The sequence below is a fragment of the Hemiscyllium ocellatum genome, chromosome 20 (assembly GCF_020745735.1).
Source record: "Hemiscyllium ocellatum isolate sHemOce1 chromosome 20, sHemOce1.pat.X.cur, whole genome shotgun sequence".
Classification (NCBI taxonomy): domain Eukaryota; kingdom Metazoa; phylum Chordata; class Chondrichthyes; order Orectolobiformes; family Hemiscylliidae; genus Hemiscyllium; species Hemiscyllium ocellatum.
This window is the reverse complement of record NC_083420.1, coordinates 23,511,222-23,530,175: the sequence shown is the minus strand read 5'-3', so window position 1 is coordinate 23,530,175 and position 18,954 is coordinate 23,511,222. Positions and strand designations below refer to the sequence as shown.

The following is an 18,954-nucleotide window of genomic DNA, read 5'->3' as shown; positions in this document are numbered from 1 at the left end:
TCTGCTAGGAGGCGTCCAGATCTTTGAGGGGCTCTATTCTCTTCCTAGTTACCCTTTTGTCCTTTAATATATTTGTAAAAACCCTCCGGATTCTCGTTAATTCTATTTGCCAAAGCTATCTCATGGCCCTGTTTTGCCCTCCTGATTTCCCTCTTAAGTATACTCCTACTTTCTTTATAATCTTCTAAGGATTCACTCGATCTATCCTGTCTATACCTGACATATGCTTCCTTCTTTCTCTTAACCAAACCCTCCATTTCTTTAGTCATCCAGCATTCCCTTTCACCCTGACAGGAATATACTTTCTCTGGATTCTTGTTATCTCATTTCTGAAGGCTTTCCATTTTCCAGCCATCCCTTTACCTCCGAACATCTGCCTCCAATCAGCTTTTGAAAGTTCTTGCCTAATACTGTCAAAATTGGCCTTTGTCCAATTTAGACCAGATCTAAAAGTTGAAGTTCTATCTTTTTCCACAAATAGAATTATGGTCGCTGGCCCCAAAGTGCTCTCCCACTGACACCTCAGTCACCTGCCCTGCCTTATTTCCCAAGAGTAGGTCAAGTTTTGCACCTTCTCTAGTAGGTACAACCACATACTGAATCAGAAAATTGTCTTGTATGCACTTAAGAAATTCCTCTCCATCTAAACCTTTAACTCTATGGCAGTCCCAGTTGATGGTTGGAAAGTTAAAATCCCCTACCATAACCACCCTATTATTCTTACAGATAGCTGAGATCTCCTTACAAGTTTGTTTCTCAATTTCCCTCTGGCTATTGGGGAGTCTATAATACAATCCTAGTAAAGAGATCATCCCTTTCTTATTTCTCAGTTGAACCCAAATAACTTCCCTGGATATATTTCTGGGAATATCTTCCCTCGGCACAGCTGCAATATTATCCCTTATCAAAAATGCCACTCCCCCTCCTCTCTTGCCTCCCTTTCTATCCTTCCTGTAGCAGTTGTATCCTGGAACATTCAGCTGCCAGTCCTGCCCATCCCTGAGCCATGTTTCCGTAATTGCTATGATATCCCAGTCCCATGTTCCTAACCATGCCCTGAGTTCATCTGCCTTCCCTGTTAGGCCCCTTGCATTGAAATAAATGCAGTTTAATTTAATAGTCCTACATTGTCCCTGCCTGCCCTGACTGTTTGACTCACTTCTGTTCTCAGCTGTACCCGTTTTTCCCCACCCCCACCCCCCAACCTTACTAGTTTAAATCCTCCCAAGCAGTTCTAGCAAATTTCCCTGCCAGTATATTAGTCCCCTTCCAATTTAGGTGCAATCTGTCCTTCTTGTACAGGTCACTTCTACCCCAAAAGAGATTCCAATGATCCAAAAATGTGAATCCTTCTCTCATACACCATCTCCTCAGCCATGCATTCATCTGCTCTATCTTCCTAATCTTGCCCTCACTAGATTGTAGCACTGGGAATAATCCAGATATTACTACCCTTGAGGACCTCCTGTATAAATTTCTGCCTAACTCTCTATAATCTCCCTTCAGAATCTCAACCTTTTCCCTTCCTATATCGTTGGAACCAATGTGGACAATGACCTCCTGCTGGCCCCTCTCCCTCGTGAGAGCATTCTGCACCCTCTCTGAGACATCTTTGATCCTGGCACCAGGGAAATAACACACCATTCTGCTTTTTCTTTGCTGGCCACAGAAACATCTGTCTGTACCTCTGACTACAGAATCCCCTAACACAATTGATCTCTTGGAAGCTGACATACCCCTCATTTCATTAGAGCCAGTCTCAGTACCAGAAACTTGGCTGTTCGTGCTATGTTCCCCTGAGAATCCATCACCCCCTACATTTTCCAAAACAGCATACCTGTTTGAAATGGGTCTATCCACAAAAGACTCCTGCACTAGGTGCTGACCTCTCTCACCCTTCCTGGAGTTAACCCATCTATGTGACTGTATCTGAGATTTTAACCCCCCCCAACCTTCATATAACTGCCATCCATCACATACTGTACCTGTTGCAAATTCCTCAACTGCTTCTATCTGTCTCTCTAACCGATCCACTCAATCTGATAAGATTCGCATCCAACAGCATTTATGGCAGATATAATTCGCAGTAACCCTTAAACTCTCTCTTTAAACTCCCACATCTGACAAGAAGTACATATCACTGCAAAGGCCATTTTTGCTCCTTCACAATCTACAGACCCAGAAAATGACACCGTCTTATTCCTCTACAAACACTGCCCCAGGTTAAATTAATAGTTATGGATTATATTTTAAGTTTAATCAAGAGACATGTGTCCATAAACATAAATCAAGAAAGAATCCACTCTACTCACTACTGCAGCCTTCTCTCTCTCTCTCTCTCTTCTCTCTTTTCCTCTCTCTTCTCTCTTTTCCTCTCTCTTCTCTCTTTTCCTCTCTCTTTTCCTCCACTCCATTCCATTCCCTTCCTTTGTCTGCTCTCCTCCCTTTTAAACTGCTGTTGTTTTGACTTTTTTTTTCCAAAGTTCCAAAACAATGCAACAGCATATAAAACAGTAACTGCTGCTCCTGGAATTCAAGGAAATCATCTCCAACACCTAAAATACCTCAAAAAAAGTAGCAGCTCTTGCAGCCAGAAATTTTTCCCGTCCTCCATCTTGGATTACCCAGAATCCTTATCCTAAATTAATCTAGTCCTATTTGCCAGCATTTGGCCCATATCCCCCTCAACCTTTCCTATTCATATATCCACCCAGACACCGTTTAAATGTTGTAATTGTTCTATCCTCCACCACTCCTTGTGACAGCTCATTCCATGCATGTGACACACTTTGTATGAAGAAGTTGCCCCTTAGGTCCCTGTTTAAATCTTCCCCTCTCGCCTTAAACCTGTGCCCTCTATTTCTGGACTCCCCCCAACCCAGGGAAAAGACTTTGTCTAATTACCCTATCCATGCCCCTCATGATTTTAAACATCTCTAGATGATCGAGTTTGCAGGATTGCAAGGTGCTGTTGAAGGAGCCTTGCTGATTTGTTCTAAGGGATCTTCTGGATGTTACTCACTGCTGCCACTGTATATTGGGTTGGTGAAGGGAGTAGTTTTTCAGGTGGTGGAAAAGTGGTTGATCAAGCAGTTTGCATTCTCTTGGGTTCTGTTGGAAGCCAATAAAAGCCATTCGACTATGGTATTATTTTCTAATCAACCTGGTCAGAGTGATGACACACACCTGGAACAAGTAGAACTTGAACCTGAGCCTCCTGGGCCAGAAGAGACCTCCCTTTTTTTTTTGTTTTTCTCTAGTCAACCTTTTCAGCAATGTTATTACCCTCCTCCTGAAGTAGTTAGGGATTTGACCCAGGCTTCCCAGTCCAGGGATAGGGACATTGCTACTGCACCAAAAGGGTACCCCCCCCGCCCACCCCCCACGCCGACTGTGGAATGCAAGCTCTTTACAGGGTTATCAGCTGCTAAAAAGACTTTCGTCTCAATCTATTGATCAATCTGACCCTTATCATCATTTAGTTAAAATCACACAACACCAGGTTATAGTCCAACAGGTTTATTTGGAAGCACTAGCTTTTGGAGCGCTGCTCCTTCATCAGGTGGTTGTGGGTCCACCTGATGAAGGAGCGGTGCTCTGAAAGCTAGTGCTTCCAAATAAACCTGTTGGACGATAACCTGATGTTGTGATTTTTAACTTTGTACACCCCAGTCCAACACCAGCGTCTCCACATCATGATCACCAATTAGAACTTCATAATAGACTTCAGGATTCAGATCTGAATTTAATTAGTTCAAAGAGTAGTTTGAAAGAGGAGAGCAATGCTGTCTGGATATGACAAGGTCACCAAGAATGAAACACAGATTGAAATCTTAACACACAGGTCATCCTTGCATTGCTTCCTGCTGGTTAACTGAGAGCTTCCTTTATTATCATTTTCCACGTGAAAGTCCATTAACACTGTCCTGAGAATTCCATTCTTATCTTAGTTGCTTGATGATTGAACCCTCAGGCATTTTGATAGATTCTGTCATTATGGGGTTGTGCCTCTTCCTGCAAAATCAAAAGGAATACCTATACGTTATTATGCAGTAATGTGGGGGGGGTTGGTGCTGCACTGGGGTGGACAAAGTTAAAAATCAACAAGGAAAAAGTGAGGACTGCAGACGCTGGAGATCAGATTCGAGAGTGGGATGCTAGAAAAGCACAACAGTAAAGGAGCAGGAGAATTGACGTTTCAGGCAAGAGCCCTTCGTCAGGAATGAGGCTTGTGAGCCAAGGGGTCGGAGAGATAAAAATCCAAAAGCCAGTACTTCCAGATAAATCTGTTGGGCTATAACCTGGTGTTGTGTGATTTTTAATGTTGTTTTTCAGTGGCCACATTAGAAACAGCATTAAATCAGCCTGCCCTGCCCTGCCCAATCTGGGGTAACACTAGACTTTAACTGGGTCGAAACTTCCTCGCTTGTCCTTGAGATAAACCAGACCTCAGCAGGAAATCAGGTGTAAATCACTGCAGATGCTAGAATCATCCAGACTCAGACCATTAACTTGCTCTCTCTCGCTAGACACTGCCTGACCTGCTGTGATCTCTAGCATTTGTTGTAGGAAGGAAAATGGTCCTTGTTGTGTTTTGATGCAAGTCCTAGAGTGTGTTCTTTATAATCCTGATCTAACCAAAGTAGGAGAGCACTTTTAGGGTTGGGAGAGAGGGCTAGTGAGATTTAGTGATGAGAAAGCACAGTGAAGATGAGTCCAGGATGGAAAGATGAGGGAATAATTGAACATTCTGGATCCTTTCCATGCAGTTCAGCAGAAATCAGGTATTTTTCCAGTAAGTATTACAAAGGTTAATTGAACCATCAGCGAAAGTGGTAGATGCAGGTATAGTTACGACATTTAAAAGAAATTTGGACAGGTACATGAATAAGAAACATCTAGAGGAATCTGGGCACAATGCAGGCACATGTGGTTAGTTCAGTTTTGAGAATTGGTCAACGTGGACAAGTTGGACCAAGGGGTCTGTTTCCGTGTGATATGACTATCTACAAAATGCGCTGCAGCAACTCACCAAGCTGCGTTCAGCATCTTCCAACCTCCAGCCTCTCTCTCATCCCATACGCAAGGGCAACAAGCAAGTGGAAACCCCACCACCTGCAAGTTCCCTTTCAAACCACACGCCATTCCAACTTGAAACTGTATTTTATCCCTTCACTGTTGCTGAGTCCAAATCCTGGAACAGCATTGAGTGTCTCCACATCATCTGGACTGCGCCAGTTCAGGAAAGTAGCTCACCATCACCTTCCCCACGGGAATGGGGATGGGCAATAAACACTGGCCTTGACAGCAACATCTACATCTACATCCTGTGAATGGATTAAACAGAATGCTCCTCTGTAGTAACATACTAATCCTCAGGTCATGAATGCATCCCATAATGATCAATTGCAGGTTTAATGAAATTGATAGGTAGATGCAAGGGGACCTTTTCTGAAATTACTCCAAGACTGGTATCACATCACCAAGTCACACTTTATTTACACGTGGAAAGTGTTTGACACTGATCCGACTTCCTCAGAGCCTGCTCTTGAGTGAACAGCATCCCTGACACCCCTGTTTATAGGTCAGCCAGGGCTCCCTGAGTGGCCCAGATTAACAGACCCTGTCAGGGAACTCATTCTGTGAGATCCACCCGACTGACCTCCTTACAATCACTGTAGTTACTAGCAGGACATTTGGGAAGGCTTGCAACACCTATCTCATGAGATTTCGTGTCCTAGTTTCTCATAACTCTGGTCTTTTCTGATAATTAACAGCACGTGTACCTTTCCAGTATTTGTAAGAGGCTGCAGTGAAATCGAAACTACTCCTAAGAGCTGATGTTTGAAAAACTCAGGTGGACCTGATTTTAATTCTGTGCATGTGAATGAGTTCTGAATCAGTTCAGTCTCTGCCAGTGACTCAGTGCAGCAGAAACATGCTTCCTCTCATTCAATAAGCTCCTTGTACAAAGTTTTCTTCCACAAACAAAGGCTATATTTACCCCGACTCTCACCTTTTCTGCACTTACTTCTACCTCTTGGTTTTTATGAATGTACTTTTTGTTGAATTCCTGAGCGAGCTCCTTGAAGGCTCGGCTCTTCTGTTCTTCACTTGGCTGCGGGCAGACAACAAAAAATAGACAGAAATTTGGAGGGACAAATCTTGAAAAGATTACTTGTGTTTTGATAGTGCCTTTTGCTATCATCAGATGTCCCAAAATGAATTAAAACTAATGAAGCACTTTTTGAATTGTAGCCACTGTTGTAACCTAGCAAACATGGCAACCCATTTGTACAGAGAAACTCCCACAGCAACAATTTGGTATTGACCAGATAATCAATTTTGGTGATCTTCACAGTGGCTGAAGATTTCTGGGTGAATTTCCCTGCTATTCTTCAGAGTTGCGTCATTTACATTCATGAGAGTACAGGTGAAGAGATGGCACTTAAAAGTTGCATGTGCGGGAGATCCCCTGGCAGTGCCGCTCTCCCTCAGTATTACACTGGGAACTTCAGCCGAGATTCGGGAGTTCAGTTTTTTTGGAGTGGGGCTTAAAACCTTGTACTCTGAAAGCAAGAGTCTGTCGGGATTTGGGGTCAGTGGCTTGCTTAGAGTTTTTAATCGGTAGACAATCGTGAATAAAATTCTTGCATTTTTGTCAAACTATGGGCATGACCTAAATGTAGACCCCGGTGACTGGTCTCTGCAACAGTAACAATGGTAAGCTATGCTTCTTTTGGGGAAAAAAAACTTTATAACCCAATATATTCAATGTCTCTTTCAGGTCTGGCCTCACCTCACCCCACCCCACCCCCCCCAATTACTCTCCTGCGGTTACAGCTCTCAGTTGTGTTTGGAGGGGATTCATCATGAGAAATCTCTGGCCTTTAAACTGCGGTCTTTGTGGGAAGAAAACAAATTGAAAACACTGGTCTACGTTTTGAGGCAGCAGCCAGTGGTTGCCCAGTGAGATCCCAGCTGTTAGAGTACTAAATGGGCAGTTTGCTGCTGTTAACTGCTTTTGGAGTTTTTGGTTAATGGAGGATGATCTGATTGGACATGGTAGGGAGGGAGAATAGTCGATCCCTGCCCCTTCTAGTGTTCTGACTGGTGTTTTGAACCCTTGGGATCAATACTGCCCAGAATAAGTAGGAAAATTGTTAATTTGTAACACCATTCTAAAAGAAGAATGCTTTTCCAATTTAAAAAGATAACAATGTATACGTACGTTGTTTCTGCTGTGGTTAGGATTGGAATTAGCCTTTTGCACCAATCTGATGGTTTGCTGTAGAAAGATAGCAGTGAATGAGATATGCAGGCTGCACTGTTGACCTTAGTTTACAAATATTGAAAGTCCCGTACTTGCCATTTGAACCACACCAAGTAATTGGCGCTAATCAATTTCCATTATCAAACACCGCTTGTTCAGCATAGCAATGGATTTTGGCAGTATTGGTTATGTTGCTAGACTAGTAATCTGGAGAAGGTGAATTTCAGTACAGTCGAAGGAAAAACATTGGAAAAAATAGAATAGGGATAATTAAAAGTGACCATGATGCTGTTCATTGCCATCAGACCTGACTGGATCACAGCTGTCCCTTGGGGAGGGGCGGGGGGGGGATCAACCTGCAAATCCTTTCAACACATGCTAATGGCAGGTAGGAAGTGGGAGGGAGCAATTCCTTGTTACTCATGCAATGGGAAAGAAACTATCTCCACAGTCATTACCTGAATTTACAGCAAATATGCAAGTTATCGCATCAACCTGGGACTCCTTGGCGAAGGAGGCTGATGAGGTTAGTTGGTTGGACAACCGCAGTTTGGATCAGATTAGTGATAACACTTTGGGATTTGACCTCCATTCTGGTTTGGGGTGTGTTCAGGACCCACCTCCTTGGCCTTCCCCAGTGGTTGTTGTAGCACTGAATCTTGTAGCAGTAGAGGGCCTTGTTACTTCTTCAGTTGTATCCCCAATGTAAGTAGAGGCATGGAGTACTAAAGGAATGAATTTAGGGTGAAATAGCGAGAATACAAATGATGATTTGGGATGCTAACTCTGGATGAAGGGCTTCAGTTTTGTGGACTTTTTGGATTGGAGCAGAGTGGGCTAATGGGAGATTGAAGAGACCTGTTTAAAATTTATGAAGGATATTGCTGGAGTAAATAAGAAACTGTTCTTCGTGACCACAGAGATAAGCAATTAGCATCGACTTGTCAGGGACCTCAACATCCCGAGATGAGACTTTTTAAAAAAAATTCACTCAGCTGCCCCAAAGTTCCTTTTCCTTTGCACTTGTTTAATTTCAACCTAAATAGAAAAATAGAAGTTGAAAGTGGCTTTCAGCAACTCACGACAAGGAGAATGGTAATGCAGATGGTGTATAGGGTGAGAATGATTAACAGTGTTGATTGCAGCAATTCATTTGATCCTGTGTCAGTAGATCCTGCAATTAAAAATATACAAATCTCTTACTGGAGCTTATTTAATACCAACCAGAAATCACTGAGTTTATTTTAGTCTTTCATTGTAACTTATTTTGTTGTACTTCTGTGGTCATTGTTGCCATAGTTCCTGAAATTCCTGTGCTTCACAGGAGCTTGGTTTGGGTGTGTCCAGATCAGGAAATGATGAGCTGAATGGGCTTCTTCCACACTCTGCACTTTCTACAACAAGTAGAAACTTGTTGTCTACAATTCTCCCTAAACTTAAGATTGCTATTAGGTCATCTCATTCACCTTTTCTTTTCCATTGTAAAGAACCCCAATTTATTTTGATAAGATATAAACTCTGTCCTGGAATAACCATTGTAAATCCTCTCCATACCATGATATCCAAAACAATGCACAGTCCCATTTAACCTAATTGAAGTACCAGCTAGTTTGTAATTGATGTTCCAATGATGACCAGAACTCAATAATCTGTTCAGATGCTGTTGTGCTTCAATAAGTAAACTTTATGTTAAAGGACACTCCATAAAAAAAGCCTGCAAAAAAAGTACACATATGCAGATTATTTACATCTCTCAATGATAAGTTAGCCTTTGAACTGACTTCTATCACAGAGACCGTAGCATATAAACCTTAACAAATGAAGACCATTAGCTTATACAGTGATATAACTTCAGTTTGTGGGACTTCTCAACTACACATTGAAATAATTTTTTTGTGACTGACCACGTAGTGGGCTGTGATGTGTATGTTTTCCCAAGGAACACGAGCAGTAGAGGGCCTTTAACCCCTCAAACCTCTCTACTATTCAGTAAGATCATGGCTGATCAGGCACCTAACCTTTTGGTTAGCAAACACCCATCTAGCTTATGTTTAAAATTTACAATTGGTCTCATGTTCATTGCAATTCACAGAAGACAAAGTTCCAAACTTGTACCACCTCTTGCATGTGGAAATATTTCACAATCTCACTCCTGATAAGTTTAGGGAACTGAGCCAATCCCAGACTCCCTGCCCAATGGAAATTATTATTCTCAAACTACTCTGTTTCCTTTAGAATCATGAATGTCGTTCAAATCAGCCGGCAACCTTCTAAACTAGAGAATGCAACCTAGTTTGTATAATGTCTCCTTGTAACGTAACCCTTGAAATATAGGTTCCAGCTTTTCACTATTTGGAAAATACTTTATTCTATCCATTTGAAGTCCAACGTGGATTACCCCACATTTATTCATGTTGGTAACATGGCTGACTATTCTATCATGTCATTGATAAATAAAGTGAGAGTTGATGCCCCAGTACAAACCCTGGCAGCATCTTGTCCTGCTCATTAGAGTATCTTCCCATTATCCTTAATCGTGTGTCCTTTTGTTCTGAATCTAACCAGGTCAACATTTTGCCTTCACTTTCACTCACTATGTTCCCCACTCATCTATTTGCCATAGTTTTGGCAAATTCACTTATATGCACAAGTGTTTCCAAAAGTAAATATCATGCAATAATTATACACTTTTTTTCTGCACGGGTGTACAATACACTGATACCATCTCTTTCTAAGAAACTTGAAACCTGTGTAACTAACCTTTGAGCACCAGCATTGTACCATTTCCCATTTGCTTGGATTTGATGGAAGTGGATTTCTGGAAGCCGACACCACAATAATACATGCCATTGTCAGCCTGGGTCAATTGCTGAATTCTCAAGGCAGCATTGCCACCAGAACTTGCATCTGCCAGAATAAACCTCCCATTAGACGGTGTACCTGAACAGGCTCCTGAGCACAGATTTGTTGTTCTGTTGCTGTTGATCCTGAACCACAGCACACTAGGTGTGTCCACACAATTGGAAATGAAAGTGCAGTTGATGGTCACGTTGTTGGTCAAGTGACCTTCAATGAAAGGTTCTTGATTGACAGTTACAGTACAGTCTTGAGCAGCAAAGCCTGTTGAAAATATAAAGTTATTTCATTGTGCTTTTCCTTGATGCCCAATATTAAATGTTAAACATGACTTGAGAAAAGGTAATTTTGCTCATTCAGGCTTGGGCTGATCAGAGGCAAGTAACATTCATGCTTCATAAGTGCCAGGCATTGACTATCTCCAACAAAAATCAGATCATCGTCATACACAATAGTGTTACCATTGTTGAAAGAGGTGACAATGTGTTTACACATAGTACGTGGACTGTGCAAGATCCCAGGAAATATAGGTAGCCTGGAAAGCCACGAACTATTTGAGCAAATGTGAGGTCATAGCATTGCCACCTCCTGAGCAGCAGCCAAAATAGGAAAAGCCTCCAAAACAACAGAATGGGATGGTGGGGATTTCCATGAGACCTTTCAGATTTCAGCATAGCATTTCAAAAGGAGGTTTTGCAACCCAAAGCCAAAGTGAAGTTTCATCTGAACAGGAGTCACTTTGGACCGGAAGCCATCATATGTGTCAACCACCTTGAATCCATGAATGTCATGCCCTCTGAGCACCACAAGCTAGAGGCTCTGGATGGTATTGGCTACAAGCTGGATATCCACAGACACAAAGCTTGTGGCTTCATCCAGCCCCCTCTCCCACTGCCCAGCATATTCCCAATTCATGTCACTATCACAGCAAATCTCTTTGTATTTTTTAAAATAAATGAAGGGTTTGAACAGTCCTTAGTGGCGCACTACCAAAAGCTCGACACGTTAACGGAGACTATTAAAATTTAAGGTCAGAAGTCACACAACATTTCAAATAATCCTGTTGGACTATAACCTGGTGTCATGTGACTTCGTCCACCTCCACATCATACCACAATTAGAAAAGAGACATTTTTTTAAAAATGGGGATAATAATGCAGCCCAACTTCTCCAGAGCCCACTGCTCAAAACCTCTTTACGTTTTCAAACTTGGTGACATCACATCAACTGAATGAACTAATTGATTTAACCAGCACTTAAAGCAGGGGCTCTGGGTCTCTCTGTTAAGGAATCAAATTAGTTCATTAAAAGGTGATGTTCCTTAAAGGGGCACTGTCACAAAAATCCGATTGAGAAAGTCAGTGTCAATTTAGAGAAATTTGATTTTGTAAGCACTCACCAGTTGTGGAAGAGGTCACTTTTTATATGAACTCGAGATTGACCAATCAATGCCTGACACATACGTCCTTAACCTTAATTTGATTAACACATAATTAACAAAGAAGCTTCACATCATTCAGGAAAAAACATCCCAGTTGATTGGCTACCCTCCATTAGGCTTCCATCACCAGTGCAGTGGCAGCATTGCATCTACATAGTCTCTTGTTGCTGCAGGAGTTTTCTGAGGTGCCTTCAATAGTTCCTTTCAACACACCACCTCTATCACATTGAAGGACGAGAGCAGTAGGCAGCAACTGATATAGTCTGTTTAATTGAATGTTCCACAACACTTCACACCAGCATCATATAATAAAGTTCAAGGAGGTCCACTCCTCTTGCAATCTCCTCATTCCTCCAACCTCATCTTGCAGCATTCCTCCAGCAACAGCCTCAACAGATGCTCCCTTCCCTGGTTTGGCCCAAGGCAAAAGCTCTCAAAAGTCCAACTCCTGTCAAAAGCCCTGGTACAAGGGAAAGGTTGCTCGGGCTCCTCTAATTACTCCCTCACACTCACCATGTACTTCTCCAACAGTTGGTGCACCTCCAGCCAGGTGTGGGAGAATATCAACCTGTGGTTGGAGGAGCAGCACTTCAGAAGTTCTATGTATGGTGTTGACGTGTCTCTGTAGGTACCCCCATGATTGAATTTTCTAAGGTGGACTGGGGACTCTTGAGGTAAATTTATCTTCCACTTTCAAACTTTTTGAGTTCTGACTTCCAACCAGTGGAATGATTTCCCCTAAATTTTCGTTGATTTAAATTTTTCTTGATCTCCTTGGTTTAAAAAAATATAGAAAATAGGGGTAGGCCATTTGGCCCTTCAATATGATAATTGCTGATTATCCAACTCAATCCCCTGTTCCTGTTTTCTCCCCATACCTTTTGATTCCTTTAGCCCTAAGAACAATATCCAATTGCTCCTTGAAAGCATGCAATGTTTTAGCCTCAACCACTTTCTGTGCCAGCATTTCCCCAGGCTCACCACACTCTGAAGAAATTTGTTCTCATTGCGATTCTAAGAGGCCTACCCTGTACCTTTAAACTGTGACTCTCCAGTCATCAGGGACATCCTTCCTGTGTTTAGTCGTCTCATCCTGTGAAATTTTATAAGTTTTGTGATCCACACTTCACAGTCAGCTGGCATAGATACAGGCCCTTCAGTCCACTATGTCTATGTCAACCAACAAATACCAAACTACACTAATCCAATTAACCTTCACTTCATCCATAGTCTACTTTGTGTGCAGTTCTGGTCACTAGACTAATGTTCCATCTGGAGCCTCACCAATAAAGTTGTAACAAGACAATGTAATGCTTCCATATTATATGCCCCAGCTAATGAAGGCAAGCATCCCATATGCCCTCTTTCCCAACCTATCTGCCTGTGCTGATATCTTCAGGATCAATGGACTTGCACACCAAAGTCCCTTTTTATACTTGTAAATACCAGTGACTATAGTCCTAACTGATCTAGTCTCTCTTTATTTGGCAATCTTACTATCCCAGGAGACAATCTGCTAAACCTTTATTGCAATCCTCCCATAGCCAGAAGATCCTTTCTCGAATAAGGAGACCAAAACTGCACACAATACTCCACATCTGGTTTCACCAACATCCTGTACAATTACAGCAAGACACCCCTGCTCCTGATTTTGAATTCTTCTGCTGTGAAGGCCAACATACCATTTGTTGTCTTCGCTTCCTGCTGTATCTGCATGCTTCTATACAATTGGACAGTTGTACAAGGATACCTATGTCTCATTGCACCTCCCCCTTTTCCAATCTATCACCATTCGAATAACCTGCCTTCTTGTTTTTACTACCAAAATGGATAACTCCACATTTATCCACATTACACTTCCATGCATTTGCCCACTTACTCAACTTGTACTAATTGCACTGAAGTATTTCTGCATCCGCCTCACTGCAAGTTGTTGTCTGAAAACTTGGAGATATTATGTTTAGTACCCTCATTTAAATTGTTAATATGTTGTGATATATTAACCACATCATCCAAACACTGATCCCACTAGTCACTCAATGCCACTCAGAAAAAGACCTGTTTGTGCCTACTCTCTGCCAACCAGTTCAGAATCTATATCAGTACACTACCCCATAATCCCATGCACTTTATTTTGCATGTTAATTTCTTATTTGGGACCTTACTAAAAGCCTTTTGAAAATCCAATTCAACCACACCTACTGGCTCCTCCTTATCAACTATACTAGTTACATTCTCAAAAAATTCCAATAGATTTGTCAAGTATGATTTCCCTTGTGTAAATCCATGCTTATTCTGATGAATGCTGTCCCTGTTTTCTGCTACTGAATCTTTTTATAATGAACGTTAGCATTTTCCCTACAACAGATGTCTGCCTATCCTGTCTATATTTCTGTTTTCACTCTATTTCCTTTTTTTAAAAATAATTGGGTTATGTTGGCAATCCTCCAATCTATAGGAACCGTTTCAGAGTCTATAAAATCTCCGAGAGATGACCACCCATTATTTCTATTTGAGATTTATCAGTCTTAATCCCAGCAATTGCCCAACACTTTTTCCCTACTAATGCTGATTTTCTTCAGATTCTGCCTCTCACCAGACCCTGTGACATCCAACATTTTTGGGACGTTATTTGTGTCCTCACCTGTGAAGATAGAACCAAAATATATTGTTGTTGGTTTGTCGTATCTTTATTCCCATTACAACTGTGCCCCTGTTTTTGATCAAAAGACCTATATTTGTCTTCACTCCTCACTTGTGTATAGAAACGCTCACAATCAGTTTGAATGTTCTGTTGGACTCCTATTTTCCTCCCTTAAACAAATCCTTTTGGTCTTCTTTGAAATCTGAACTGCTACAAATCCTCAGGTTTGTTGCTGCTTTTGAGGACTATTAGATCAGCCATGATCTCTCTGAATGGTGATGCAGATGCAGCAGGAAGAGAAGATGACAAATTAGATTACTTACAGTGTGGAAACAGGCCCTTCAGCCCAACAAGTCCACACCGACCCACCCAGACCCATTTCCCCTACACCTAACACTACGGGCAATTTAGCGTGGCCAATTCACCTAACCTGCACCTTTTTGGACTGTGGGAGGAAACCGGAGCACCCGGAGGAAACCCACGCAGACACGGGGAGAATGTGCAAACTCCACACAGTCAGTCGCCTGAGGCGGGAATGTTGGCCTTCGCAGCAGAACAATGGGCTGAGTAACCTTCCACTGCCACATCTTATCGTCTTAAAACATATTGTAAGTGTTTTTATAAGCAGGTCAATAGGAAGAGATTAGTGAAGTAAATGTGGGCCCTGTTATGTCTTGTGGTCTAATGGCTCTTATTAAGTAGCTTAACATGTTTTACGTTACCAAATATCTTTTTGGAAATCTTGCTTTTTATCAATCCTGATTGATACCCCCTCGGAGAATTCTAATGAATTTGTCAGGCATGATTTCTCCTTCATGAAGTCATGCTGATAGAATAAAATCCCAACAGTGCGGAAAGAGGCCACTTAGCCTATCAAGTCTGCACCGACCCTCCAAAGAGTATTCCCCACTGACCTTACCTGATCCCCACAGCTAATCCGCATAGCCTACACATCCCTGGACACTTTGGACAGTTTCCCCATGGCCGATCCACCAGACCTGTACTGTCGGAGGAAACAGGAGCACTGGTAGAAACCCACAAAGACACAGGGAGACGGTGTAAGCTCCACACAGACAGTTGCCCAGGGCTGGAATTGAATCTGCATTCCTGGTGCTGAGAGGCACCAGTGCTGACCACTGAGCCATCTTGCAGTTCTATTATACATTTCTAAATGCTCTGCTGTCACTTGCTTTACAATAGACTCTAACATTTTCAGAACTATTGATGTTACGTTCACTGGCGGGAAGTTATCTTTTTTGACTTAAGATGTTTTGTGACTATAAATGGCAGTTTTCCAATCCTCTGGTGCTTTCAAGAATCTGGGGAATTTAGAAGGTTACTAGTGAATCCAAAGCTACTTCCTTTTAATGTCCTAGGATTGAGGAACAGAGTCCACAATAGTGATCACTTATGATTGAAGCTAGGGTAGTCTGATGGGCGGAGTAGCCTATTCTTTGTTCTTATTTTACATTATGTCCTCCAGCTATTGTGTCACTTTCTGTTCCTCACTGTTGCTGACTATCAACTGACTGGGAGATGTCCAAAGAGGACCGATGGGGGGAGGTTGGATGGAGTTCCCTGCCAGCCACTTCTTTCTTGAGGAGAATTTGACAAATTATTTTACCCTAGTTGACTACAAGTGGTCAATAGAAGGACACGATTAATATCGAAGGATGTCTGTTAAAGCGTTGGATCGCATGAATTCACAGATTGCGATATGTGTTGGAGTACTTAGTAGTGGGCACATGACAGTGGATTGAACTTAGCTGTGATCCCCACCCATAGCCGTATAGCTGGTGACATTTGTCATTTAAGCTCGTAATGAATAAAATCTTGGGGAGTGCTATTTGACGTGCACTAATGCAACAAAAAGAGGGACTTTTGCCAAATATTTTGTTCCAAGTGGTAATGTCACATGAGCAGAAGTTATGCAATCATACTGAAGTGTAAATAATTCCTAGCATTGAACTATTTTTACACCAACATACTTCAGTGTTGAACAATTGAGGAAGTAAGGACATAGATCTGCAGAATTACTTTATTTTAGCTGCAGTTATATCCAATACATTTTTAACAAATATCAGTTAATTGGTTGAACTGCTCCTTCAGAGAGCCAGCACAGGGATAACTGGCTGAATGGCCGCCTCCTGCACTGTAATAATTCTGAGAATAACCCAATCAAACCACAGTGGCTTTTCCTGGAGAAAAACATCCATCCCAAATGTTTCTGTTTCAAATTTTAGTTGGTGCTTTTATAGACATTTTTGTGTTTTTTTTTATGAAGCTTTTTGTGAAATGTTTTTGTCCTCACTGAATAACAATTCACAAAAAGCCAACTTCTAGAGAAATAAATTTTAGATAATTTGAAAAATTATCCTGGTCATCTAAGATTTTAATGTTTTTTTTAAAGAACACAACAACTCTTTGGAGCTGGATTTTTTCAGTATAACATAAAAGTCACAATTAAGACTTAAAGTGTGGTTGGTTCCTGACAACAGCGACAACGTTACACAACTTCAGTCCCAGTACTCAATGAAAAAATGAAAAACAGTGCAGTAGATCTTTGAGTAAAAGTAAGGGAAGGGATATTTAAACAAACCTGTACAAAATTTCTCAGTAATATTCCAAAGCACTTCACATAAGATTTTTAATTACTTACAGTGTGGAAACAGGCCCTTCGGCCCAACAAGTCCACACCGACCCGCCAAAGCGCCACCCACCCACTCCCATTCCCCTACATTTACCCCTTCGCCTAACACTACGGGCAATTTAGCATGGCCAATTCACCTAACCTGCACATTTTTGGACTGTGGGAGGAAACCGGAGCACCCGAAGGAAACCCATGCAGACACGGGGAGAATGTGCAAACTCCACACAGTCAGTCGCCTGAGGCGGGAATTGAACCCAGGTCTCTGGCGCTATGAGGCAGCAGTGCTGACCACTGTGCCGCCTACAAATGTACTACAATGTCTTGTTACTGTTCTCCTACAGTCGTACAGCACGGAAACAGAACCTTCAGTTCAGTCCATACCAACCATGTTCCCAAGTAAACTAACCTGCTTGTGCTTGTCCCATTTCCCGCCAAGCCTTTTCTATTCAGGAACTTAAAAGACATTTGGTTAAATTTGTAACTGTACCCGCATCCAAAACTTCCTCTAGCAGTTCATTTCACACACAAACCTTACTCTTTTTTTTAAGTTGCCCCATGTCCTTTAAGCCTTTCTTCTCACCTTAAAAAATACCCTCTAGTTTTGAACCCCCACCCGAGGGGAAAAGATCTTAGTCGTTCACTTTATCTATGCCCCTCATGACTGTAAAAACCTCAGTAAGGCCACCCTCAACCTCCTACACTTCTGTGAAAAAAGTCCCAGTCTTTCCAGTCCATTTTTATATCTCAAATGCTCATGAACATCAATTTTGTTTACAGGTGGATCTCATTGGTGTAAATTGCCATTTAATTTGATTTATTGATTTTAGTATCTTACGCATATTAACTTAAGCACCAGGAGGTCTGCCTGGTCGTTTTTGAGTAGAGGCTGAGGATCCTTGTACTGTATATTCACCCAAACAGACAAACGGAGCCTCAATTTAGTATCTCATTTGAAAGAGTGCACCTCCAACAGTGCAGTGCTTCAAGGGCAAGCACAGTACGTGTTAGATACAAAGTAAAGCTCCACTGTCCCATCAAACATTCCTGGGGCAACTGTTAGAGGCTACAGCACAGGCCAAAAAAAAACTATTGCCCCTTTTCAATCAGCCCTTGCCAGCGTTTACCCTTTATGCCAACAAATAATTGTAATCATGTTTACCCACTATGTTGTCCTCTATTCTTTTTGTCAACTTTACCTTCATTCAATTAGCGTGAACTGTGAATATGTCTGAATCTCGCAGCCCAGTACCCCACTTCCACCCCCATCCCTCAGTCCGTGCTAGGTTCGTTAATTCCAACAGAGGAAATAATGAAAAAGCTTTGAGTATCGTCTCTGGGACAAGATCCAGCAGTGTCAGTCCAGGTTATTTCTTTTCAAGCTCAAACTGGGTTCAGTCTCTCAGCAGTTAATTAGCTACAACAATATTCACTGTCTAGGCATGAAAAGGGTGATATACCTAAGAAATATCGCAATTCACTTGATGCCCATTGTGTCAGCTGTTGAGCTCTTCATTGGGCTGGGTAGATAGGAACAGCAGAGTAAAATGAGTTAGAGTTTCTCACCTGCTATGTAAAAGTTGGAAGCTTGAAGGTAAAGCAAGCAAACCTGTGTAACTCTCATAAGTTCCATTGTTCAACCACTTTACACTGAAGGAGAACTCTGTGTGTCTGTTCCAGATTGAGAAATTATTTCCTTTCTGAAGCTGTTGCTGCAATATCACTGGGAGAGGAAGTTGTGTGGGAGCGTGTAAGAATGATTTTGTCCTTTTGCAGACACTACACAATAATGATTGACTCAGTGTTGCATGAGAGGCACATGTGAAAACACCTGAGGGGCTAAGGTTTGACTCATTTTTAACTTTTGAGGCCCATGGTGAACTGAGTGCGTGTATATGAGTTCTATGCATAGATTATGCAAGTTTATGTATGTATTAGATTTTCACTATAGTTTGCATGTGGGTTATCAATACAATGTGGCTACGTTCACTACCTGTAGATTGTATGGATTATAGATGTTTGTGCATGTATAGGAGCCTATGGATTGTGGTTTCTACATACATAGATTTGAGTGAAATGAGTGTGTTTGGTTA

General features: G+C 41.8%; 2 protein-coding genes across 3 annotated transcripts in view; one reads left to right on the top strand and one right to left on the bottom strand.

Moving 5' to 3' along the window:
• The window catches only part of mettl9 (methyltransferase 9, His-X-His N1-histidine), a 34,301-nt gene that overhangs the window by 11,066 nt on the left and 4,281 nt on the right, over positions 1–18,954 (top strand). The gene's annotated exons all lie outside the window — the stretch shown is intronic.
• Positions 3,726–18,561, bottom strand: LOC132825174 (uncharacterized). 2 transcript variants are annotated; one of them, XM_060840208.1, is made up of 6 exons: positions 18,428–18,561; positions 10,214–10,393; positions 8,356–8,447; positions 7,232–7,288; positions 6,017–6,118; positions 3,726–4,014 (listed from the first exon to the last, which is right to left on the bottom strand). In XM_060840208.1, the coding sequence occupies exons 1-6, from the start codon at positions 18,492–18,494 to the stop codon at positions 3,970–3,972; spliced, it is 543 nt and encodes a 180-aa protein (XP_060696191.1). In that variant the 5' UTR covers positions 18,495–18,561; the 3' UTR covers positions 3,726–3,969. The 2 variants fall into 2 exon arrangements, with proteins under 2 accessions (XP_060696191.1, XP_060696190.1); XM_060840207.1 differs by having other exon boundaries at positions 10,034–10,393; positions 18,428–18,557.

What these genes read in the sequence shown, in the direction of transcription:
- LOC132825174 (XM_060840207.1), bottom strand. Translation starts at nt 18,494, where the DNA reads ATGGAACTTATGAGAGTTACACAGGTTTGCTTGCTTTACCTTCAAGCT. An exon ending in TTCCAACTTTTACATAGCAG is followed by an intron (nt 10,394 to 18,427) that starts GTGAGAAACTCT and finishes TATTTTCAACAG; the next exon opens with GCTTTGCTGCTCAAGACTGT. An exon ending in CTAACCACAGCAGAAACAAC is followed by an intron (nt 6,119 to 7,231) that starts GTACGTATACAT and finishes GTCTGCCCGCAG; the next exon opens with CCAAGTGAAGAACAGAAGAG.